Consider the following 25,090-nt stretch of genomic DNA (forward strand, 5'->3'; position numbering starts at 1 on the left):
GGGATAGATCCCTTTTTACAACCGTAGGATTTCCCGCTAACTCTTCACTACTGAAAATCATGTTACAGCCCCTCCAGGCCGGAGTTTACACTCCCTGGGCCCACGTGGGTGGGATGCGGCGGGGGAGAGGGGTGAGAAGCCGGCAGCCTGCAGCGTTTGGCGCCCGGCCCGGCGGGACTCGGGGCCGCGGCTGGAGGAATGGGGGGCCGGAAGCGCGGATGCTAGGGGGTGCCCACAGCTCTTTTGCGGTTGGCGGTCGGGAGGGACCAGGCCCGCCAGGCCGCGCGCGGACTCCGCCTCCAGCGCTCTCGGCACCGCCCCGGCCCCTCCTCCGTCAGCTCTTACCCCGGCGCGCCTGGCACGCCGGCCGCAGCGGTCCTAGTGGCGGCCGCCGGAGCCTGAGCCATGCGAGCCGCGGGCCTGGGTGCGCTCCCGGGGCTGGCGCTGCCTCTACTTTTGGCCGGGGTTGGGGTGTTGACGGCTGCTTCGCCCCCAGCCCTGCCGCTCTTCAACGTGAGCCTGGACGTGGCGCCCGAGCTGCGCTGGCTGCCGGTGCTGCGGCACTTTGACCTGGACTTCGTGCGCGCCGCGATGGCACACATTCTCGGGTGAGCGCGGGCGCGCGGGCGCAGGGGGGACCCTCGGGACACCGGTCCGCGTGCGCAAGCCCACACGCGCTCTGCCCACCAGGCTGTAAACCGAGCCGCTTTACCCCTCCCCTCCGTGACGGTCTTGCCCTCCACCCCAACCTCCTCACTGGCCTCAGCAGGGTGCAAGGGCAGCGGGGACGAGAATTGGCATTTGCTGCTGTTCTGGGAGGCGTCGGGCTTGAGGAGGCTTGAGGACGATCGGGGCGGCTGGTTTGACTTTCAAGTTTGGTGTCACCAGTGGTACGCCCTTCCTCCAGCCATTCTGGATCAGGGTGGTGCTCAGGTTGTCACCCGCTTGCTCAACTCAGAGTAGAGAGCTCAGCCCACACCTTCCTTGCAAGCCTCGCGAGCCCCCCAAGTCCGCTCCTTTGGGGACCACGCTCGCTCGCCCCCCAAGTCCGCCCCTTTGGGGACCACGCTCTCTCGCCCTACCTCCCTTTCCGAGTTTTCTTTTTCCCTCCGGGATGTTGCGGGTTGGGTGATGTGCACCCTGGGCCGTCGGCCCCTCTGGGAAAGGGAGGAACCTAGCATTCACCCCTAACGATAAGAGCTTTAGGAAGCACCCCACCACCGATACACACACACTGACACCCCTTCGGCTCCTGAGCAGGTCAAACACCCTCGCGGTTCTTCGTTTTTAGGAATAGGGTCCCCAAGTGGGTCCACGCGTTGATTGGAAAGGTGGTCGGGGAGCTGGCTGCCTTCCTGCCCCAGCCCTTCGCAGATGAGATCCGGGGCATGTGCGAAGTCCTGAACTGCGACCTGGCCGACTGCCTGCTTCTCAACCTGGTTTACGAGACCACCGCGTGAGTGTCCCGCGCTAGCGTGGGTTAACTGGGATTCACCGGGGACTCCTGTCACATCTGGGCGGGAGGAGACATACTTCCAGTGCGATAAAAACAGGGTGGTGACTGGGCTGTCCTGAAACCTCCAGTGCTTCCTCTTTGCCTCTGGATAAATCTGAGCAGCAGATCATGGGCTTCGAGAAGGAAGGCCGCTTCTCTGAATCAGCATTGAACTTTTCCTCGAACTGAAGCCCGTTTCCTACCCCCACCAAACCGGTATTATTCCACTTTACAAACTCTGCTCAACAGGTACTATAACAGGAAGTTTTTACAACTAACCCCACTCTCATCCAGACTGTCTAACCAAGCGACCCCGCAGCCTTATAATGCAGGGGGTCATCCCAGTCCTTATTTGTCCCTCTGCATTTATCCCTCCGTGTTGGTCATGGTTAGAGATCCTGACTCCTCTGTCAGAGGCTGGACCCTCCAGGGTCAGGGTCACAGGGAACACTGTTCTGGCTAATAGTGAGATCCAGTATTTGGTTCACAGGGTGGGCATGATAAAATGGCACACAGAAGTGAAAGCACTTAAGAGTGTGTGGTTGATCCCAGACCAAGTTCAGGGAGAGTCTTAAGTCTTTCCTGGCTTAGTAGGAGGTCCTGGAATTGACCTGGTTTCTGTCTTCAGGATTTACTGTTTTGCCACCAGACCAGCCTTATCTAGCAACATACTTAATGGCTTCTGACTGCCAAAAGATGATGGGGTGGGGGTGGGGAGGAGTGTATTCTTGGGATAACCAAGCTTTACCGCCCTCTGGCATCTTCCCTGAACACCTAGGCAGGTTAGGTTAAGAAGCACTGAGTGTCTCCCTCTTTAAGGAAACACACAGATGAGACACACACTTTTTTGCTTTTTTTTTTTTTAATATTTGAGAGAGAGTGAGAGACAGAGTGTGAGCTGAGGAGGGACAGAGAGAGAGAGGGAGACACAGAATCTGAAGCAGGTTCCAGGCTCTGAACCGTCAGTACAGAGTGCAATTTGGGGCTTGAACTTGTGAACCACGAGATCATGACCTGGGCCCGAGTCTGACGCTCAGCCAACTGAGCCCTCAGGCACCCCATAATTTTTTTTTTTTTAATTTTTTTTTTCAACGTTTTTTTTAAATTTATTTTTGGGACAGAGAGAGACAGAGCATGAATGGGGGAGGGGCAGAGAGAGAGGGAGACACAGAATCGGAAACAGGCTCCAGGCTCCGAGCCATCAGCCCAGAGCCTGACGCGGGGCTCGAACTCACGGACCGCGAGATCGTGACCTGGTTGAAGTCGGACGCTTAACCGACTGCGCCACCCAGGCGCCCCTATAATTTTTTTTAATGTGTATTTTTGAGAGAGAGACAGAGACAGAGACAGAGGCTGAGCAGGGAGAAGCAAAGACAGGGGGAGACACAGAATCCAAAGCAGGCTCCAGGCTCTGAGCTGTCAGCACAGAGCCGGACATGGGGCTTGAACCCATGAACTGCGGGATCACGACCTGAGCCAAAATTGGACACTTAACTGACTGAGCCATCTAGGCGCCCCCCCAAACTTCCTTTTTTAAACAAACAAAAAAATTAAGTAACATTTATTTTCTCCTATTGTAAAAGTAATATGTAATCAATATAGAAAATTAGTACATACAGAAAAGTATAAAATTAACTACAATCCTGTTACTTAGAAATGACCAAAAGCCCTTCAGAGTACTTCCTCTCAGTTTTGTTTGTGTGGATATATGTATCTTTTCCCAGAATTGGGCATGCTGTGTAAGAATTTTCCACTGTATGTAATTTAAGTTACATTATATATTCTTAGAGGAATTGGACATTTAGATATCTTAACAAAGCTCTTCCTCTTTTCCTCAGAATACTTCTCTCTGGCTGGGGGTTCTTAAAGGATCCTTTTCTCTTATTAGCTCTGTGCTGGGAGCCCCGAGGGGACAGGGAAAAGACCAAGCACAGAATGGTTTAAGGACCATTGTACTTGCTCTGAGAAATTCATAGAAGAGAAGTAAGTTTGAACTAGCATTGAATGGTATGTTAAATAGACCACACACTGCCAAGCAGAGGAATAAGCAAAGTTCAGGGGTCCAGCTGAGCCCAGAATGGGTCAGTTTCAAATTTAGATTTAGGATGAAATTCTCCTTCAGTATGTTTTCAATGCCATTTGTGCTGAAGGCAAAGGTCTAGTAACACCAAATGAACACTGATGAATTGTGCCAGTTGTGCTTTTCATCTTGAATTCTGGATCCATATTCTTCTATTAGGATCATATATCATGTGTATCTATTACAAGGAGAAAAATTGTTTTACTTTAAGGATCTATCTTTTTAATGAAAAATTCATTTTCCTTTGTTGTATTTTTCTCCTTCATTCATACTGTACTTTTCTATTTTTTCAGATTCTGCACCAGTATTGTGGCTCAAGACTCCAATGGCCACATTTACCATGGCCGGAATCTAGATTATCCTTTTGGAAATTTCTTACGCAAGTTGACCGTGGATGTGCAGTTCTTAAAGAATGGGCAGGTATAGTTCGTACAGTATAAGATTCAGATTCAGAAGTCAGAGAGACTTGCTAACCAAAGTCAGCAATCATTAGGATGGCCTGCTGGTTAACGTGTAAGACACAAAAGACATCAGGGGCATCTGGGTGGCTGTCTGTTAACTGTCCGACTTCACCTTGGGTCATGATCTCGCTGCTCATGAGTTCATGAGAGCCTCATGAGAGCCTCCGCATCAGGCTCTGTGGTGACAGCTCAGAGCCTGGAGCCTGCTTCAGATTCTGTGTGTGTCTCTCTCTGCATCCCCCCGCTTGCGCCCTGTCTTTCTCTCGCTCTCAAAAACATGAATAAATGTTAAAAAAAAGAAGAAGAAGAAAAGACAAAGATACAAAAGACATCAAACTCCTGGAAAAACAAAACCGCAAGAGGTCTGTGTCAATTTTGTTCCTAGGAAATAGGGTCATTTATGATTATTGAGCATCTACTTAAAGAGGTCAACCGGTTTTCCTTAGGGAAATCTCTATTGGGGTATGATCCCTCGTCCACTTACCCTGCTGAGTCAGCTCTTTCTTTGTTCACACTGCTTCTGGAATAGGGAGGGGCTCTGTGATGTAATGCCTAGAAACAGCCAACTTTGAAGTCTGAATTTGAATCTGAATCTGGTTTGAATTCTGCTTCTTCCTTTGAGAACATAGGAAATTATTTAGACCCATTTTGCAGACACAGCTCAGAGAGGTTAATGATTACTTTGTGGAGGTAGTTATGAAGGTTACATGAAGTAATGTCTGCAAAGCATGTGAAAATGATTGATAAATAGTGGCCAAATAATAAATGGCCCTTCACTCTACAAGTACTCCCACAGCACTCTCTTAAGTATGATCTTTAAAAGTTATACTTGGATCAGGGCGCCTGGGTGGCTCAGTCTGTTAAGCGACTGACTTCGGCTCAGGTCATGATCTCACTGTCTGTGAGTTCAAGCCCCACATCAGGCTCTGTGCTGACAGCTCAGAGCCTGGAGCCTGCTTCAGATTCTGTGTCTCCCTCTCTCTCTGCCCCTTCCCTGCTTGCGTGTACATGCATGTACACGTGCTCTCTCTCAGAATAAATGAATAAACTGAAAAAAAGGCAAAAAAAAATGCAGAAATACTTCAAGTGAAAGTTTCTCATTTTTTCATTTCATTCCTTCACCACTGTTAACAATTTGATTTATAGCTGAAGAATTACTTCAAAAATGTTTTTAAGTTGTAACAGTGACAATATACATGCATACTGAATTCCAAATCTACTAAAATGTTTTCTAAGGTTTATTTATTTATTTTGAGAGAGAGAGAGAGAGAGCAGGAGAGGTGCAGAGAGAGAGAGGGAGAGAGAGAATCCCAAGCAGGCTCTGCACTATCAGTGCAGAGCCTGATGCGGGACTTGAATTCATGAACCTTGAGATCATGACCTGAGCCAAAATCAAGAGTTGGATGCTTAACCGATTGATCCAACGAGTGCCCCTAAAATGTTAGCAGTTATTACTGGATGATGGGACCATAATTCTTTTCATTGACTACTTTCTGCTTCTCTCCATTATTTACAGTGAGCAAAAATTCTAGTTAGACAAAGGAATAAATGCAGCAAAAATAGATTATTCCAATTGCTCCCTCTAGAATTCACCCTGTTACTGCTTTGTTTGTTCCTATGTATCCTGGAGCTCCCATGAGAACCAGCCTGCAGGTGTGGCTCGACTCTTAGTGCTCAAGTTGTGATTACCAAGTCAAACAGTTTACACTTGAGCGTTGTCTTTCTGCTAGGGGCTCATGGCCAAGAAATTGTTTTGCTAAATTAAGAACAGGTTATCCACAAAATAATTAATCTCTTATTCTTGTCTGTTCATAATTTAAAAAAATGTTTATTTATTTTTGAGAGAGAGAGAGAGTGGGAGAAGGGCAGAGAGAGAGGTGGGAGGACAGAGGATCTGAAGCAGGCTCTGTGCTGAGAGCGGAGAGCCTGATACAGGGCTCGAACTCATGCACTGTGAGATCATGACCTGAGTGGAAATGGGACACTTAATCAACCAAGCCATAATTTTTAAATCATTTTCACATACCGTTTCTCATTAGATCCTCACCACAGCCCTGTGAGCAGCCACAGTCAACATTTTCATCCTCATTTTCCAGATGAGTGGAAAATGTATTACATTTAATTACATGAGTGTATCATGTATTATCAAATACCTTGGAAACTACAATGTGATTTTAATTTTCAAACTTTAATGTGCTTAGCCCTTCAAGAGTGACACTAATGTGAGAGTCAGTGTATCATGTGAATGAAGTGACAATATAATTACTTTTTTTCTTCATATAATTATGTTTTGTAAAGGCTTTTAGTGGCGAGGTAGGATTATTCCCCTTTTACTGCCATGAATGGAAATGGGGAGAATTCATGGAAAACCTTCAATGAGTCTGGAAAAGGTCATTTATAAGGCCAGTGCATTTCTCCCTTGCAATTTAGCCATCATAAATTAATTTTACAACCAGATGAGGTAGATGGGGCACCTGGATGACTCAGTTGGTTAAGCGTCAGACTTCGGCTCAGGTCAGGTCAGTCAGTGAGTTCGAGCCCCCTCCCCGCCCCTCCCCCGGGGCCCCGTGCTGACAGCTCAGAGCCTAGAGCTGCCTTGGATTCTGTCTCTCCCTTGCTCTCTCTGCCCCTTCCCCGCTCACGCTCTGTCTCTCAAAAATGAGTAAATGTTAAAAAAAATTTAAAAATAGGGGTGCCTGGGTGACTCAGTAGGTTGAACTTCCTACTTCGGCTCAGGTCATGATCTCACCGTCCTTGAGTTCGAGCCCCACGTCGGGCTCTGTGCTGACAGCTCAGAACCTGGAGCCTGCTTCAGATTCTGTGTCTCCCTCTCTCTCTGACCCTCCCCCGTTCATGCTCTGTCTCTCTCTGTTTCAAAAATAAAATAAAATATTAAAAAATAATTAAAAAATAAAAACAAAACCAAAAAACCCCAACCAGATGAGATAGAAATAAGAAATTTTAAAAATTACAGACTTAAGATTCAGCTTTCTTTCTTTTCTTTTTTTTTTTTTTTAAAGTAGGCTCCATGCCCAATGTGGGGATTGACCTCACAATCCTGAGATCAAGAGTCAAATGATCCACTGGGCACCCCTTAAGATTTAGCTTTCTAAGGAAAAATATTAACCTAGGCCTGTTTGTTTCTCATTGGAACTCATTACCTAAATTTAAAGTGGGAGTGATCCCTATAATTCATGGGATAATCAGGAGGATTAAATGAGAGATACATATAAAATAAATTTTTTAATATTTAAAATTTAAATATGATTATTACAAACAGTTTCCCTTCCCCTTACCTCACAGAGCTTACAAGATGCATGATATTTATCTCTTATAATCAAATCAATACAAGTTTTTAATCAGAACCCATTTGCCATTTCAGGGTTGGAGTTTCTCAGTCTTTTTGGGGTATGATCCCCTTTGGTGAAGCCTGTGATCCCTTCTCAGAATGTCTTATAGTACATAAAATAAAATGCATGGATTACAAAGAAAACCAGTTACATTAAAACGTAGCCATTTTAACATTAAAACAAATTTTTTAAGCCATTTAAAAATTTTTCTCAACACATTAATTAGTAAATGTTAGCAGTGTGTCTAATAACTACCATAATTTCAGGGTAGTGAGAGGTATGAGTGGTATTTCAGGATATGTAATTATATCAAGATAGGTATGACACTATTATATTATATATGTGAAAATATCTGCAGTGTCTACAGGTGGCAGAATCCTAGGCACTGCTATGACCTCATGATTTGTTGGCATGCATCCCTTACTGAGGGAGGGAAATCTCAGGAATGGGTGAAAATAAAGCTGCACCTTTTTTTCCCCTTTTCAAGATCACAGATCCATTGACTTCTATTCATGGAATCCCAAGGTTATACCTTCTGAAAGGCTCTTTGAGAGATTTTATTATGTCGGAACTTATAAGAAAAAAATCCATGCATGAGACAAAACAGATGATTTCAGTGTGTATTTGGCTGGATTGGCAAAGTGATGCCTTACCTCTTGATTTCAGGTTGCATTCACGGGAACCACGTTTATTGGCTATGTAGGATTATGGACCGGTCAGAGTCCACACAAGTTTACAATTTCTGGCAATGAACGAGGTAATCAAAACAAATCCCTGAGCGTTTTCAGCCATAGTCCTGGTCAATTCTATCCAAGTATGCTTCATTTGCTCCCCCACCTGAAAGTATGGACAAACACCTACTACACTACCTAACCGGTACTTCCATTCTAGTTGGGGGAAAGAGACAGTGTGCATAAAAGCAGTGAAGATGATTTCAGGTATGTTAAGTGCTACAAAGCAAGGAAAACTAGAAGATGTACTAGATAACAAGGGAGGGGGTTGGGCCGTTATTACAGGTAATGGAATCCAGGAGCCAGGTCTGCAGAAGCTGGGGAAATTCTAGAAACAAAACATCCCTGGCGGATTCTAGAAACAAGAGAGGGTAGTGTAGTTACAGCATGGGGGACTGACATTGGAGGTGGAGATGAAGGCTGAGGCCGCGGTGAGGGTCACGACGAAGAGCTTGGATTTTAAGTGTAATGGAAGCCCGAGGAGAATTTTAGGCCAGGATGTGAACAGATCTGATTTATATTTCTAACTATCACTTTGGCTGCTAGATATCTAGAAGCTGGATTGTGTTGGGTTAACGTGGAAGCAGAAGACTGTTAGGAAGCTGTCATGGTAATCCAGAGGGTATGTGTTGCTGTTGTACAGGCAACGTCTATAAAGCACTCTGTAGTTCACTGTGCATTTTCTTGTACGTTTTCTCAGTAGACCTCACAACCGTCCTGTTAGATAGGCAGGGCTGATATTTTTAGCCCCATTCATTATGCGGAGGAAGAAACAGGCTGTGATGTGAAGTGACAGCTGGTAAGCAGGAGAGGTGCTTCTCAAACTGATCGCGTGGGTCCTGCCCAGTTGCTGTTTGTTATATGACTGTACTGCCGTTCCCCAAGGCTCAGGGGATCTCATTCAGTTCTCTGGGAAACCCACAGTTCAACAAACTCATGTCTCCGTCCCCAGGAACTTGCAGCTGAGCTAAGAAGAAAGAAAGTTTAGTGTTGGTCATCTGATGAAACCCTGATTGACTTCACGTTGTTGTTTCCTTTAGTTAGGTCTGTTCTTACCTTTTTACATAAGTCTCTAACAGGAAGATGCTGGTTGAGTCTATCAATGCTCAGTAGTTAGTTCTTTATCCTAATGGGTTTCTTCAGCATTTTCCCAAAAGTCTTTTATGAGTGAGACAGGTTCTCAATCAGTGGTACTCAAACCACAGCATGACAGTTACTAAGGTTCTACCTTAGTAAAACCTTAGTAAAAATGGCTGTAAACAAGTGTATATTTATTTAAAAGCTGGGCTTTGTTTCCATCATCTTGTGACTCAAATTGTTTAACAAACTGATTGGTAGAACCTAATGTACAAGTAGTTTAAAAATAACTGAGTTATTCTTGTGACACGTAAGTTTAACTAAATACTGTCAAACTGCTTTTTCAAAACTTATTTTATCATTTTAGTGAAAAGTAGTTATATTTTAATCTGCTAAGATTGAGTTAAAATTCCTGAACAATAAGATAACATCTCTTGGTTAATAGAAGTGAGATACTCAGGTTTCTGGACATTATGGAGAGTGCCATAATGGGAAAAGGTATGGATAGGAGGGGTGCTAACAAATGGAATAGAGTTTGGGGAGGCTTAACAAACCACCTGGCAGTTAAGATCTGACTCCAGAGCCAGCCTGCCCAGTTTGTCTTGGTGCGGTCCCTTGCTAGCTTGGTGACCACAACCAAGGTGCTTAACCTGTCTGTGCTTTAGTTTCCTCCCCTGGAAAGCCAGGGATGATGGTGGCTGCTGTGAGGATGAAATGATTCATGTACGTGAAGCACCCAGAGCGATGCTTGGCACAAAGTAAGGGCCATGGATGCATTTGTTGTCATTGTCACATCTCTGGGTCTGACCTCTGAGCCCCAGACTGGAGATGCCTTCTCGGCAAGGTGCGAGGTGTCTCACACTTGACTTGCTAAGCCAATCTCTTGTTTTTTCTTTTCCCCTTTTCTTGCTCTCACTCTGGCTCTACCCGGATCTGTTCCTCCCCTGGTTTTCCATGCTTCAGGATATGGCAATTGTACTGCACTGATTGTACCGGGAGGATTTTTTGATCCCTCACTCTCTGGGTCTTGTCAGCTCTACCAACAAAACTAGATTGTCCCTGGCCATTTTCTCCACCTCCACTGCTCGGCTAGCCGTTCAGGTTCACACCTGAACTGCTGTAGTCGAGGTTCGTGTGGTCTCACTGCTTCTCACTGTCCTATAATTCTTTCTCTTCCCAACAGAGGGCATGATCAGGTTGTTCCCCTGTTCAAAACCCGTAATGAATTTCCATTTCACTTATAACAAATCCAGAGTCCCGACTCTTACCCTCAAAACTCTATGTGGCCACCTGCTACACCTTATTTTGTGCCTGTCTCCTTCTCCCTTTATATATATATATATATATATATATATATATATATATATATATATATATATATAAAGTATATATATACAGAATTTCATGTATGCATGTACATACACACAGAACATTTCCAAATCCCTGGAAATTTGTAATATGTGTAATATGTAACGTATATATTACATATTTTTATGTGTGTCATGAAATTTGGGCTTTATCTTTGAAAACTGCATACCAATAAAATTACTCTCATCCACTAACTTTTCTCTCTCATCAGCTTGTACTATGGGGAAGAAATAAGATTTAAGGAACTTTAAAATGTGGCACGTGGGCAACAATTCATATATATACTTATTGTTCCTTCTTCAACTCGGCAGATGAAGGCTGGTGGTGGGAGAATGTGATCGCTGCCCTTTTTCAGAGACACTCCCTGGTCAGCTGGCTTATCCGCACTGTGAGTACTTCCCCTGTTGAGCCCACCACACCCTAACTTCATCCTCTGTGTGCGTGTTGTAATGCTCTGTGTCATTTCACAATATTATTTTTCATGTAGAAAGCTCCTAAAAAGAATAATCAAGGTTTGCAAATAAAAAGGATTACAAAATCATATCAAACTTTGTGATAATAAGTATCAAAGATAAACAGGGCTGGACACTAATTAAAGGAGTTAATGAATTTTTATATGAATTTTATAAATTCATGGGCATGCAACCTGCAGCATGGCCACTGTAGTTAATAATACTGTATTGAATAGTTGAAAGTTGTTAAGGGTAGATCTTAAAAGTCCTCATACAAGGGGAAAAAAATTTGGTAACTATGTATAGTGACAGATGTTAGTTATTGTGGTGATCATTTTGCAATATATGCAAATATTGAATTATTACATTGTATGCCTGAAACCAAATACAATGTTATATGTCTGTGCTGACAGCTCCGAGCCTGGAGCCTTCTTTGGGTTCCGTGTCTCCCTCTCCCTCTGCCCATCTCCCACTTGTGCTCTGTGTGTCTCTCTCTCTCTCTCTCTCAAAAAATGAATAAACATTAAAAAAAATTAATGTTATATGTCAGTTAAAGACATAAATAAGTGATCAAAATAGATTTTAATCAGTAGTATACTATACCGTTGCAGTAGGGAAAAGTGTCCAATGTGAACTGAACTCAACTTTGACTTATACAGAGGTGACTGGGTGTTTTAAAGGGAAAATAGGAAACTGAGAGGGGTGTCAACAGGGGCTCAGTAGAGTCAGAGAAGTGAAACTTTACACAAAAAGTGGAAGAGAGGGGTTGTCCAAGAGAAGCCTATCTGAGATTCCTAACTGGTGCTTTTCAAAGTTAGCTTCCTACCCTCCTGCAGAGACTGGACAACAGGGGCCCTAGTTTTAAGTGTTGTCTGGAACAAATAGTAAATTCTTTGGGCAGCCTTATTTTCTCAGGCAGCGCTATAAGAGGGGCTAGGGTCACCTTAGGGATGTAGCCTTGAGCTGTTAGAAACTATGTTAATTTTCTGATGAGTGGATAAATAAGATGTAGTGTATATATACAACAGGATATATACAACTCAGCAATGAAGAGTAATGAAATCTTGCCATTTGCAACAATGTGGATGGAACTGGAGGGTATTATGCTAAGTGAAATAAGTCAGTCAGAGAAAGACAGTTATCACATGTCTTCACTCATATGTAGAATTTGAGAAACTGAACAGAAGACTATGGGGGAAGGGAAGGGGAAAAAAAACAGTTATAAACACACAGAGATGCAAGCTATAGGAGACTCTTAAATACAGAGAACAAACTGAGGGTTGATGGGGGGGTAGGGGAGAGGGAAAAATGGGTGATGGGCATTGAGGAGGGCACTTGTTGGGATGAGCACTGGGTGTTGTATGTAAGTGATGAATCACAGGAATCTACCCCCAAAACCAAGAGCACCCTGTATACACTGTATGTTAGCTGACTTGACATAAATTATATACATATATATGTATATATATATATATATATATATATATATATATATATATATGACAATAAATTATATATATATTTTTTCAACGTTTTTTATTTATTTTTGGGACAGAGAGAGACAGAGCATGAACGGGGGAGGGGCAGAGAGAGAGGGAGACACAGAATCGGAAACAGGCTCCAGGCTCTGAGCCATCAGCCCAGAGCCTGACGCGGGGCTCGAACTCACGGACCGCGAGATCGTGACCTGGCTGAAGTCGGACGCTTAACCGACTGCGCCACCCAGGCGCCCCAACAATAAATTATATTTTTAAAACATAATAATAAAAATATAAAATAAAGCCAAGAATAATACCATGAAAAAAAATAAAAGAAACTATGTTAGTGTTTGTTCAGTCCTTATAGGCCAAGGTTAAGGCCTTATCAAGAAGGGGGCTCAGAGGATCCTAGCTAGTTTGGTCAAGGAGAGAATCTTTGTTGTAGGCCACAGTTTTAGCCTGTAGTTTTATCTAAATAGCTGATTGAGATAAGAGATGACATTATGCTTTTCTGCTGATAACAATGTGCCCTCCTTTTAGAGGGCAAATATCAGAATTAGCAAAGCAAAGAAAGGCATTAAGAAAGTAGTTCTGCATACAACAGAAAGAAAGTCTGGTTGACAAGACCTATTAAGCAGCAAAGTTCCAGGTCACATATAAATTGTAATTTCACTACAGTAAACACATTTTCAGGAGCTCATCTCTGGTGCACAGATCTGGTCCTGCCCAGCTTTAGCTTTTTTGGCCCTTCTTCCCCTTGCTTTAAATAACCTTAGCCCCTCCGGACTTGCAGTGCTCCTCAACTTCTTACCTGGATACTTCCTGAAAATGGTGACGAACTATGCATCCTTCACACATTTTTTTTTTTTAATTTTTTTTTCAACATTTTTTATTTATTTTTGGGACAGAGAGAGACAGAGCATGAACGGGGGAGGGGCAGAGAGAGAGGGAGACACAGAATCGGAAACAGGCTCCAGGCTCCGAGCCATCAGCCCAGAGCCTGACGCGGGGCTCGAACTCACGGACCGCGAGATCGTGACCTGGCTGAAGTCGGACGCTTAACCGACTGCGCCACCCAGGCGCCCCATTCACACATTTTTTTTTTTTTTTTTAATTTTTTTTCAATGTTTTTTATTTATTTTTTGGGACAGAGAGAGACAGAGCATGAACGGGGGAGGGGCAGAGAGAGAGGGAGACACAGAATGGGAAACAGGCTCCAGGCTCCGAGCCATCAGCCCAGAGCCTGACGCGGGGCTCGAACTCACGGACCGCGAGATCGTGACCTGGCTGAAGTCGGACGCTTAACCGACTGCGCCACCCAGGCGCCCCCCCATTCACACATTTTTAAGATGGCCTCTAAAACTTTTCATCATAAGATTAAAAAGCTGCAAAAAATCCAGTGTATTGTAAATGTTGCCATTTAAAAATAAAACTGGAATTTACATCCACCTGGTGAAATCCAAACACCAAAATGATTTTTAAATGTTTTAGATGTAATTTACATACAGTGAAATGCACAGATCTTAAGGGTTTGGTTCAATGTGTTTTGACAGCTGTACATACTCGTTTATCCATCCATGTAAGTACCAACAAAACAAGGTACAGAACATCCCCCAGTCCCTGGAAACTTGCCTCCTGCTCCATTCTAGCCAATTCCTAACCTCCTCTGACACCCTCCCTCAATGAAACCACACTGACCTCTATCACCACAGACAAGTTTGCCTATTCTAGAACGCATAGAAATGAAATCCTGGAGTACGGACTCTTTCTTTCACTCAGCCTAATGTTTTTCAAATTCATCCATGTTGTTTGTATCACTAGCTCATTTCTTTCTATTGCTGAAGATTATTCAGTTGTGTGAATATGACACAATTTATTCATTTTCCAGTTGATGGGCATTGGGCTGTTTCCAGTATTGGGCTACTATGAGTAAGCCTGCTGTAGAAAATCTTGTACAAGTCTTTTTGTAAACACGTATGTCCATTTCAGTTGAGTAAGTACTTAAGAGTAGAATTGCTGGGTCGTAAGGTAGATGTATTTAATTGAGATGCAATGCCATACGATTCACCTGCTGTATAATTCATCTACTTAAAGTATACAACTTCCTGGTTTTTAGTACATTCAGAGTTGTGCAACCATCTCTACAATCAATTTTAGAACATTTTCATTACCCTTTAGCAGTCAGTGACCATTTCCTTCATTTCCTGAACCAAACAGATGAGGTACATGTTTCATCCTGACTTTTGCCACCTGAATGAAGTAAGTCACCACTGCCACCGGCGTTTCTTACTGACGTTCTTTGCTTTTTTTCTCGTAGGACTCTGTTAGAGGCAACGAATTACTTGATAGTAATCGTGGGATGGTATAGGCAACATAAAACAATGTTCCATCACTGCCTCGCTAGAATTTTGCTGAGTTCAGAACAAACCAGTTCAAGCCTAAATACCTCACCCTAGCAGGAATGTGTGTACGGCAGGGGAAAGTCCACAAAACCCTGCCGTGACTTGATGGTTTATGGTGCTGAATGATGGCACCTTTGCAGACACAAATATTTTGAATAGTTCTTTTGTTTGACTTTACCCCCACCCCCACCCCTGACACAGTGCCTTGGCCATATTCGGGATGGGTGAGCAGAAAACGTACTTTCCAAAAATGGTACAGAGTGATTTTGAAGATGCAGGTGGGAAGGGCAGGCCCCATACCACAGGACCGTTCTTGAGCAGATCGGCTTAAGCAAGGAGCACCTATGGAAGCTGAAGATGTGGAAAGTGATCCCCTTAATGGTCCATGCCACAGACCTTTGGAAGTCTTCACGAACCCCCGGGGGTAGGAGTATCAGCACACCCTGCTCTGATGCAGCATGCTATCTTTCATCTCCAAGACTTTGCCAACTCTTCCATCAAGCTAGAGCTGCCCAACCCCACAACTATGACTTTCCGCCAGCCTGACTTCCATTTGTCCCTTTGGCCTCAGATTGTGCAATACCTCCCTGGAATACTTCCTTGATGCCCTGGGTGAGGCTGGGTCCCCTGCTATGGCTTTTGTAGCAACTCCTTCTCCTATGTTGACACTCCTTACCTTGTGTCAGCACTGCCCATTGACTTTCCTGTCATCCTTGGAAGTTTGGAGTGAACAAGGTTTGGTCAGTCATATTCACTGCTCTGTTCCCCACACCAGCACTGTGCCTAGCACATAGTAGGTATTCAGAAGTACCTGTTGAAAGAACAAGTGGGTGAGGAAACATGGGGAGACTTTGTGAAGGTGACCTGCCTAGAAAGCACACAGCCCGTGTTTGGTGAGCCAGGCCTAGAACTTGTCAGCAGGTCTTTCCAGTTGTGAGAAAAAATCCTGCTGCTGTTGGCTGCCCACTGATGACCTCTCAGGAGCCCTGATGACAGGAGGAGGAGGAGGTCAGAGCGGGTTAAGATGGTAGCCATGGCTTAATATATCAGGAGAATGTTCTTTGGCCCATTTGTCCATCAGTTGGTGTGGCAGATAATTGCCATGTGTGGTGATGCTAATGTGGGTTTGTCTCTTTGTTCAGACCCTGAGTGAGTCGGAAAACTTTGACGCAGCTGTTTATAAATTGGCCAACACACCCCTTATTGCTTGTGTTTATTATATTGTTGGTGGTGCGTCCCCTCGGGAAGGAATGGTCATCACGAGGAACAGAAATGGCCCCGCAGACATTTGGCCTCTAGATCCTTTAAATGGAGCGTGAGTAGAATGAGAACTCATTTTGTATCAAGAATTTTTTTAATTGATGAAACTAGAGGTATTCTTTTTGTTTTCATATATTTCTTCTTCAGCTGTGTGCCAGATGACCTTGGGTAAGACAAGATGATGTGCTTTGTTGTAGGTGGTTCCGAGTTGAGACAAATTATGACCACTGGAAGCCAGCACCTGAGAAAGATGACCGAAGGTAGGCATCTATACACTTTCTGCTTTACAGTGCTTTCTTGGGGTCAGGAGAATGTGTCCTTTTTTTTTTTTTTTTTTTTTTAACATTTATTTATTTTTGAGACAGAGAGAGACAGAGCATGAATAGGGGAGGGTCAGAGAGAAAGGGAGACACAGAATCTGAAACAGGCTCCAGGCTCTGAGCTGTCAGCACAGAGCCTGACGCGGGGCTCGAACACACAGACTGCGAGATCATGACCTGAGAGGAAGTTGGACGCTTAGCAGACTGAGCAACCCAAGCTCCCCCCTTTTTTTTTTAATTTTTTTTTAACGGAATGTGTCCTTTAAAAAAAAAGTTTATTATTTTTGAGAGAGAAAGCAGGAAAGGGGTAGAGATGGGGGGTGGGGGGGACAGCAGACTCCCTGCTGACAGCAGAGATCCCAATGTGGGGTTTGAACTCACAAACCATGAGATCATGACCTGAGCCGAATTCGATGTTTAACCGACTGAGCCACCCATGCACCCCAGATGTGCCATTTTTATGACAAGAACTGGAGAGGACTGCAGGTGCTGTCCCCTCCCCGAACGTGTACCTGGGCCCCCTCACCAGTGTCTTGGCCGGGATGGGAGAGTGTAATGTGTAGTGGAGGGTCTTAGCAGTTGGTTGGGTGTTGGAGGGTAAGACTTGCCCTGGCCTCAGGGTCAGGAGGCCTGTGTTCCATCACCAGCTCTGTTAATGACTCACTGGGTTGCCTCTTGAGACTCTCTCTACTCATGTGTAAAAGGAAAGGACAGAACAAGGTTCGTGGTTTTTCTATGTAAGCCTTTTTTGGAAGGAAAACATGTCCCTTAATGAAATAAATAAACCAGTTAGGGGCTTTCTTTGGCCCTTCTCATTTAGAAAGTTTTGTAAGTCATTGCATCCCCAAAGAGCAGGTAGTTATGTATTTCCCCCTAGCTTTACTGTCCCACGTGTTTGGGACAACTATTTATGCAACACATTTTCACCATCCCAGCTTCCTTGAGCAGATGGTACCAGTAGGCCTGGCTGTTGAATTAATTTTGCCATGGTGGTCTGAGATTAGGCAGGAAGCATGTTTGAGGGCTGGAACCTTTTTTTGGTGAAAGGAGATCATGCAGTCAGGCCTTATCTTGAGCCTCCTGGTATGAGAGCTGGTGGGATTCAGGGTTACCTGAGGTGCCCAGTAACCTCTGAACATTCTCCTTACAGGACGCCTGCCATGAAAGCGCTTAATGCCACAGGCCAGGAAAACCTCAGCCTGGAGACGCTCTTCCAGGTAACTTCCAGGGGGCGTGATGTCCAGCTTTTACCCTGGATGTTTGTTGTCTTTGTTAATAGTGATTAAAGTGTTGGAGTCAGTTTCACCTGGTTGAAAACATTTTTTAAAAGCCAGATGAATTAAAAAAAAAAAAAAAAAGATGACATTTTGTGAACTTGCGTCAGTATAGGCTAAAAAGTATTCATCTTCACCCAAGTGTTTCTGCATGTTAAAAAAAGACACAGTTGGGGGTGCCTGGGTGGCTCAGTCTGTTGAGCCTCCGACTTCAGCTCAGGTCGTGATCTCACAGCTTGTGAGTTCAAGCCCCGCATTGGGCTCTGTGCTGACAGCTCAGAGCCTGGAACCTGCTTCAGATTCTGTGTCTCCCTCTCCCTCTGCCCTTCCCCTGCTCACGCTCTGTCTCTCTCTGTCTGTCAATAATAAATAAATGTTTAAAAATTTTTTTTTAATTAATAAAAAAATAATAAAAATTTAAAAAAGACACAGTTGTATATATGTTCACTGTTTAAAGGGAGAAAGGATTCAAAAGTCTAACTCTGTAGACCCCAAGACATGCTAGAGTGCTAAGTGCTTTTATTCTTCCTAGGGATATTCTTACATGTATTTCTTCTACCTTTTTAATAGTCTTTGTAATATGATTGTTTCCTATGCAGGTTTTGTCAGTGTTTCCAGTTTGTAACAAGTAAGTGACACTTAAACACATCTGTTCATATGTCACCCCAGAATGGGGGTTCTGGGGGCCTCTACAAGTCAGGCTTTCTAGGTGCTGTGGACACAGCAGTGAATCAAACAAGTTGTCTGCTCTCATGGAACTAGCATTTTACTGGGGGGAAGTAGGGAGGAGGTGGGGAGGGGGAGATAAACAAATATATCGTAAGTCAGGTGAGAAGTCCATAAAGAAAAACAAAGGTAAAGAGGATAGAGGGATCCGGAAGGAAGAGGGCAGAGATGTGTTCATCCTGAGTCAGTCTGGTAGTTGGGACTGCCTTCACTGGTTATGAGCGCCGTAATTTCACTCTGTTAAAACTAAACTTTAGGGGCACCTGGGTGTGTCAGTCAGTTAAGCATCTGATTCTTGATCTCTGCTCAGATCATGATCTCATGGTTCATGGGATTGAACCCTGCTTTGGGCTCTGCACTGACAGCACGGAGCTTACTTGGGATTCTCTCTCTCTCAAAATAAATAAACTAAAAGTTAAAAAAAAAAAAAAAAACTAAACTAAACTAAACTGTAGACGCTGTTGGCTTCCCTTTAACTTCCTAAAACTTTCTGTTACCACCATGGCTCAGTCCACAGATAAATTAGCATCTATGCTATTGTTTCTTTGTTAGCCTGTGCCCTTGATAGTAGCATCCTGTGAGCACTGGCTTCTTGGGTCTAACAACCCAGGGTTTTACCCACATAGTCTTCTGAAGTGAAACTCTGGGCCGTAGCTGCCACTGTCACAGGAAGCTCTTCATTAAATCTGAGAGGCAGCCACAAGACTTACACAGGAAACTATGAAGGTCCACTGTCTCCATCACAGCAAAGCTGGCTAGACCAACAGCCTACTTTTTATCACCATTCAAGGTGATGCTTTATTGTCTTACCCTCACCCAGGACTAGCTCATGGGGGTGCAGACACTTTTTTTTTGCTTAGTGAGGTGGGGCTTAATTTAATGAAATGAAAGAGGAAGCATCTGCAAGTCAAAACAGTTTTATCTCCTTTTACTTCAATAAATTCCCAAACCCAGCATTTCCTACCCTCCCATCGTTATTTTATTTGCTTTCTCCAAGGCAAGAATATCAAAATGGTCCTCTTCAAGAAATAGCCTAATACAGGCAAAACCTATAAAGTGATTTTTAGTTTCAAATACCCAATTGATTTTTTTTTTCTTTGAAATGATCCTCCTTTACACGAATACAAAATAGTTTTCCTAATGGCCTCTAGAATAACTTTTGTATACAGGTACTTTTAAGATTCCTTAGCTGTGATGATATTTTTAAAACTGGTGGTTCATTTTGTATCATAATAGGAATATATCTTCAAATTGTCCCTTGGAAGTTTTTTCTGTAAGTAGGGCCTGATAAAAAGATTAACACCAAAAAATTTATTCTGTCAGCAATATTCTAACAGCCAATACAGAAAAACAAATTAGCCAGTAATTTACCACTCCAGTAAATGAACCATTTGGGTAATAGGTGATACCCAGGGTTATGCTAGTAAACTAGCTTTTGGGTGGGAGCGGGTTTGGGGGGCCAAAAAACAAACCAAAGACCCCCATGAATTGTAGCATTAATTGACTTCCTGGTGTCAATACTCCCACATAGCGTATTTCAAGCTTATTATGGGCTCCTGAACGTCCTACATGTTTAACAATTGGCCCTCACCAGCCTGTAGGAGCCAGCTCCAACCTACAGCTGACTGTATCCCTTCCAGTAGGGCACAATTTTGCCCTTCTAATATTTGTTTGTAAAATAGGGTATTCTTTTTTGGGTGTTCTTATGGTTTTAAAAATAATTATATAAATGATAACTATATCTTTAAAAAATTACTATTATAATAAAATACTATTATGATAATAAAATATAATAAAAATTACTATTATAATAAAATAAAATAAAAATAAAATTATATTTATTTTTAAAAAAACATTGCTCATGCCATGAACAGCCCTGGTCATTTTAAACATGTGCCCCATAGCCAACTGAATATAGTGTAGTTGAGTTAAGCATTCTCTAGTTGTTAGTTTTTCCCCTATTAAAATTCTGAAATACATGTATTTGTACATCCCCCTTCCCCACCGCCCCACCTTTGGATTCTTTTCCCTGGCTGAATTCCCAGAATTCAGAGTAGAGTTACTGAGTTAAAGGCTATCAATGTTTAAATGGCTTAGGAAATATTTTGTCAAAATAGAATTAGAAATTGTAAACAGTTAACCAAAGAACATTTTTCTCTGTTGTATAACTGAAAACCTGAGAGGACCTGCATTTAAAGAATAACCACCATTGAGCCAGAATTAACACAGATCACTGACTCTCAGGCCCTTTGCTTAGAATGATTCCTGGCAATGGAAGCTCTTCCCTGTGTAAAGTTAACAGAAAGAAGTCTGAACAGAAGCCATTAGCTCTATGCTGCCACCTTGTGCTGTGCTACAAAATCACACTCACTTGCAATCGATCTCCATCCTCTGAGGTGGCTGTAAGCAGAGAAAATATTAAAGTAGTGAAGGAGGGGCTCCTGGGTGGCTCAGCCGGTTAAGCATCTGGCTCTTGGTTTCAGCTCATGTCATGATCTCACGGTTCCATGAGTTCGAGCCCCACGTCAGGCTCTGTGCTGACAGTGCAGAGCCTGCTTGGGATTCTCTGTCTCCCTCTCTGCCCCTCTCCCACTTGTGTTGTCTCTGTCTCTCTCAAAACAAATAAATAAACTTATAAATAAATAAATAAATAAATAAATAAATAAATAAATAAATAAAGTAGCGATGGAGAATAGAATTATGGCCAAAGCAAATAAGCTGCTGAATTCCCTTGGACTAGCTCTGCATGCACTCATAGTGCTGTCTTCAGCCAGGTGTACAATTTATCTGTGGGCCCCAGGGCCAATAGTTCTGCAACAACCCAGCTCCAAATGCTTTGAGCATGCATCTCAGCTGGTGATTGGGACAAGAGGTAGATGATGAAGGGAGTCAGGGAAAGGGGTCCTATTGTGTGTGTGCATGCATGCATGTGTGCTCATGTTGTTCAGGTCTCTTGCTGTGCAGTATGTTGAGTAAATGACATTGCACTTTGCATCCTTAGATCTGGGTAAGATGTGATCCCTGAGATTTAGAGGCTCCACTCTGGCCTTCCTCTGACCGTCGCTTGATGTAAGGAGTCCACTGGGCCAGGAGCATTTGCCCAGCTAGTCTGGCCCAACTACCTAGTACCCTGGAATTCTCAGCCCAAAGAGCTCCAGGCCTGTGTGGTCCACTGTCCTGGGTGGTGTTCTCCTGATGGCAGTGTGCTGCCACTGTGGATATCTGTGCTTGGTGGGTGGCCAAGGGATGGCTTTTTCCTGGGGTCATGCTTGAAGCCTGAATGCAAAGGCTGAGGTGTCCACATACGTGCCACTTGTGGGATGGGGCAGAGCAAGGGGTGAGGGCCACAAGAGCTGGCATCCCTCACTGCCACAGTGTGGAACTCTGAGGAGTCTGAGCATTTTAAATTTGAACTTGCCCTTCCATAGTATTGTCAAAATAGGAAGGACACTGTGTGATCACTTGCGTTATAAATTTTAAATATTCTGACATATATGGGCTTCTATTTGTATTATTGTCTTGGGTCCTGAGGACAATGGGGACAATTAGGGAAGGGCTTGGTGTTTTTTTTTCCTCTTTGGAATATTAGAGGAAATGATATGTATATAAAAATTCCTCTCATCATTTTCAGCTATACAATTTATACTACAGTAATGAGTGCTGCTAACCCAGAGAAGTACACGACGAGGATCAGAAACCTGGGTTAAAAGTAAGTAAGCAGAAGAGTGGATTCCACCATGCTGTGAAAGTTTTGCTAGTTTGTTGTTGGCGACGTCTGTGGGTGTGTGCTGGTATTTCTCACAGAACATGGTGACATCTTTAACATTTGTACGTACGGAATATGTTCTGACAGACATCCGGCAAATGATTGTCATTTGTGTCAGACTCGCGTCACTCTTAGGTATTTATTTTGAATTGTTTGTATGAGAGCTAATCTACTCTTGCCCGGTGTCCTTTGTCCCTTATTAAAACCTATTCTCAGGGCAAAGTGTTATCTCTTCACTTACACAGTGTCTGGAAAGAGTGATAGTGAGGCAGGCCCAGCACATTTTCAACCTGAGAAGACAGTTGATGAAGGCAAAGGACACCTGCAGAGTTTATTTCAGGCAATGGTGAGCCCATAGGTGAGGGGAGGGACATGAGAAAGCAGGAGTCCTTTCTGCTGTCCCTGAAACCAAACCCAGTTTTCCCTAATGCAAGGGTTGTCTGGAGCTTGTAAACCTGGCCTGATGTTTTAGTCATTTGCTTATCATGGGGGTGTTAAAAACCAGTGTTTGAATTAAGTACACGTATTCTTCTTCCCTTACAGATGATTTCTTAAAAACGAAATTCTCGAAGAGCTGTACGTTAAAAAACAAAGTAAAAGGATTGTATTATTTTAGGAACAATACAGGTTCTTTCCTCATTAAACTTTTCAATCTTGTGAAGTGAGGGGCAGGAAGGCCCCTCTGGAGCTGGTTTTGGTAAAGTGGGTAATAGGCTTGCATTCACTTCCCTTCATCATTTGCCTTGACCCTCTCTAAGCTTTGTCTCAAAGATAGTTGGTCTCAGAGGTCAAGCCCTATCCTTGGGCTTTAGTTCCAGCTTCTTAGCACAACATGTGGCAATGTTGTCATACCTCAGCTTATGAAGAAATGAGCTGGCAAAACATCTTTGCTTATTATGAAGTGCTTCTGGAAGAGTCTGAGAAAAAAAGATTATTCGAAAAGAAATGGAGAAATGTGGTTTGAAGAGAGCCTGTTTGTTTGTTAGCCTGAGCTTTGATCATGTATTTCCAATGTGACGGGATTCTCACTTTTCATAATTTGTCTAATGTTTCTTTAAGCAGACGGATGGGCCTCCTTTTTCTAAATAGCTACTTTCTTACTGCTTTTTGAAAGCAGTTTGAAAACAAAATTATGTCTGATTCACTTTTCACTAGTTAATAAAATGTTGCAAGGGATGTCAGCAAGAAGAATAAAATTGTCTTCCAAGATACTGAATATTGTGTTTTCTCTACATTCTTACCCCGACGTTGTGTGGTTCTGGACAGCTGTCCTGAGGAAGCAGCTCTGGGAGATGTTATTTAAGCGCGAGGACTGAGAGGGGTGTGTAGCTGTGTTGTAGAATTTGACTTTTTTTTTTTTTCTCGTATGTATAAGAAAGAAACTTCTCTGAGGATGAAGTCAGAAAAGGTTAAAATGCATGAACAATGAATCAATTGGATGTTCCTGTTTAGTGTTCCAGTAGGAACGAAGGAAAATGGAATGGCTGCAGGGAAGTGTTAGCCAGGCTTGGGTCACCGCTGCGTCACCATACTGCCCACCTCGTTAGCAGCACACAATATTTATGTATCTTCTTGGCCAGAGTTGCATCACCGTTGTTAAATTTCCATCATCCAGTGCCCTTTTTAAAACAAAACATCAAGGGTAGTTTTCTTGCCAGACATGTCAAGTTGTGATTGAGACTACAAATTTCTACTCAGTCACTTCTGTTCTTGTTTTCTCAACTGTAGACTCTGATCTTTGGATGGAAATTTGACGAATACCCTAATGTTAACCAGGCAACATGGAGGCAGAGAGGACTTTTCAACACTAAAGTGTTTTAAGTAATCCAAATGTCTGGTTCATGTTAAGACCTGTGTTCCTTGTGCCGTGTGGTTTCACTACAACATGTCTAGATATAGATTTCTTCTTATTTTGCCTACTTGGGATTTGTTATGCTCTTCAAATTTCAAATTTATTCAGTTTTGGAAAGTGCTCAGTTACCAGCTCTCTGTTGCTCTCCTACATTGTTTTGCATCTTCTCTCCTCTCCTTAAGTCCCAAGTGTGTGTATTATCATGGCTTCTACCCTCTGTCTCATCCCTCTGGTATTTGGGGGGGGGGGGGGGAGGAAGAAGAGTGAGGTGGCAGATTTCTCTCTTGATGACATAGTCCAGGTAATGTCTTTATTTTTTTCTGTAAAATCAGAAATATTTTTTAGTGGATCTGTTGCTTTTAATATCAAGGATAATATATTTACTTTAAAAATATTTTATTTTTTAGTACTCTCTAGGCCCAGCGTGGGGCTCAAACTCACAACCCCGAGATCAAGAGTCTCATGCTTTACCGACTGAGCTAGCCAGGTGCCCCTTAAGGATAATACTTGTATTTTAGATGGGCTATTTGCTACTTTTTTAAACCTGCTCGGATCTTTATTGGATAGTAGTATCTGTTCTTTGCTTTGGTCTTTTTTTTTTAAAACTTCTTAATCCATACTTACTTTATATTCTGCTTCTCAATTCCATCATCAAGTCCTCGGATGTCCAGCTTCACTGTTTGTTTTCACGGACTCTCTCTCATGGAAGTTTCTGTGGTGTTCTCTAGTTTTGGATTGTGTTCCTCTGGAAATACTGAAGGCCGGGGTTGATGGTGCACCACCCACAGAGGATGTGCTAATTTCTCAACATGTGGTTTCTTAGAACACTCAGTATAAATTGAAGGCTCAATTTATATTGTATGAAGACAGGCCTGTGGTTACACATTCACACAGGAGAGCCTGGCCCCTGTGCAGGTTGATACTCTAACTGTACCTTGTTTGTATCCAAGTCCGTGTTCTTTATCCCCCACCTTCCAAGGCAATTGTCAAAGAACCTG

General features: G+C 43.3%; 1 protein-coding gene across 1 annotated transcript; it reads left to right on the top strand.

The window, feature by feature from the left end:
- The first annotated feature begins 327 nt into the window (after positions 1–327).
- NAAA (N-acylethanolamine acid amidase) lies at positions 328–23,456 on the top strand. Its single transcript, XM_058722250.1, has 11 exons — positions 328–608; positions 1,292–1,456; positions 3,869–3,995; positions 8,053–8,143; positions 10,874–10,950; positions 16,037–16,209; positions 16,352–16,414; positions 17,625–17,691; positions 18,348–18,376; positions 22,106–22,183; positions 22,784–23,456. The coding sequence occupies exons 1-10, from the start codon at positions 406–408 to the stop codon at positions 22,179–22,181; spliced, it is 1,071 nt and encodes a 356-aa protein (XP_058578233.1). The 5' UTR covers positions 328–405; the 3' UTR covers positions 22,182–22,183; positions 22,784–23,456.
- The last annotated feature ends 1,634 nt before the right edge of the window (positions 23,457–25,090 follow it).

This window comes from Neofelis nebulosa, chromosome 3 (assembly GCF_028018385.1).
Source record: "Neofelis nebulosa isolate mNeoNeb1 chromosome 3, mNeoNeb1.pri, whole genome shotgun sequence".
Classification (NCBI taxonomy): domain Eukaryota; kingdom Metazoa; phylum Chordata; class Mammalia; order Carnivora; family Felidae; genus Neofelis; species Neofelis nebulosa.

Bases quoted from the DNA above. Each gene is read 5' to 3' on its own strand.
- NAAA (XM_058722250.1), top strand. From the start codon at position 406: ATGCGAGCCGCGGGCCTGGGTGCGCTCCCGGGGCTGGCGCTGCCTCTA. The intron at 10,951-16,036 runs GTGAGTACTTCC...CTCTTTGTTCAG, and splicing joins TCAGCTGGCTTATCCGCACT to ACCCTGAGTGAGTCGGAAAA. The intron at 18,377-22,105 runs GTAAGTGACACT...CATCATTTTCAG, and splicing joins GTGTTTCCAGTTTGTAACAA to CTATACAATTTATACTACAG.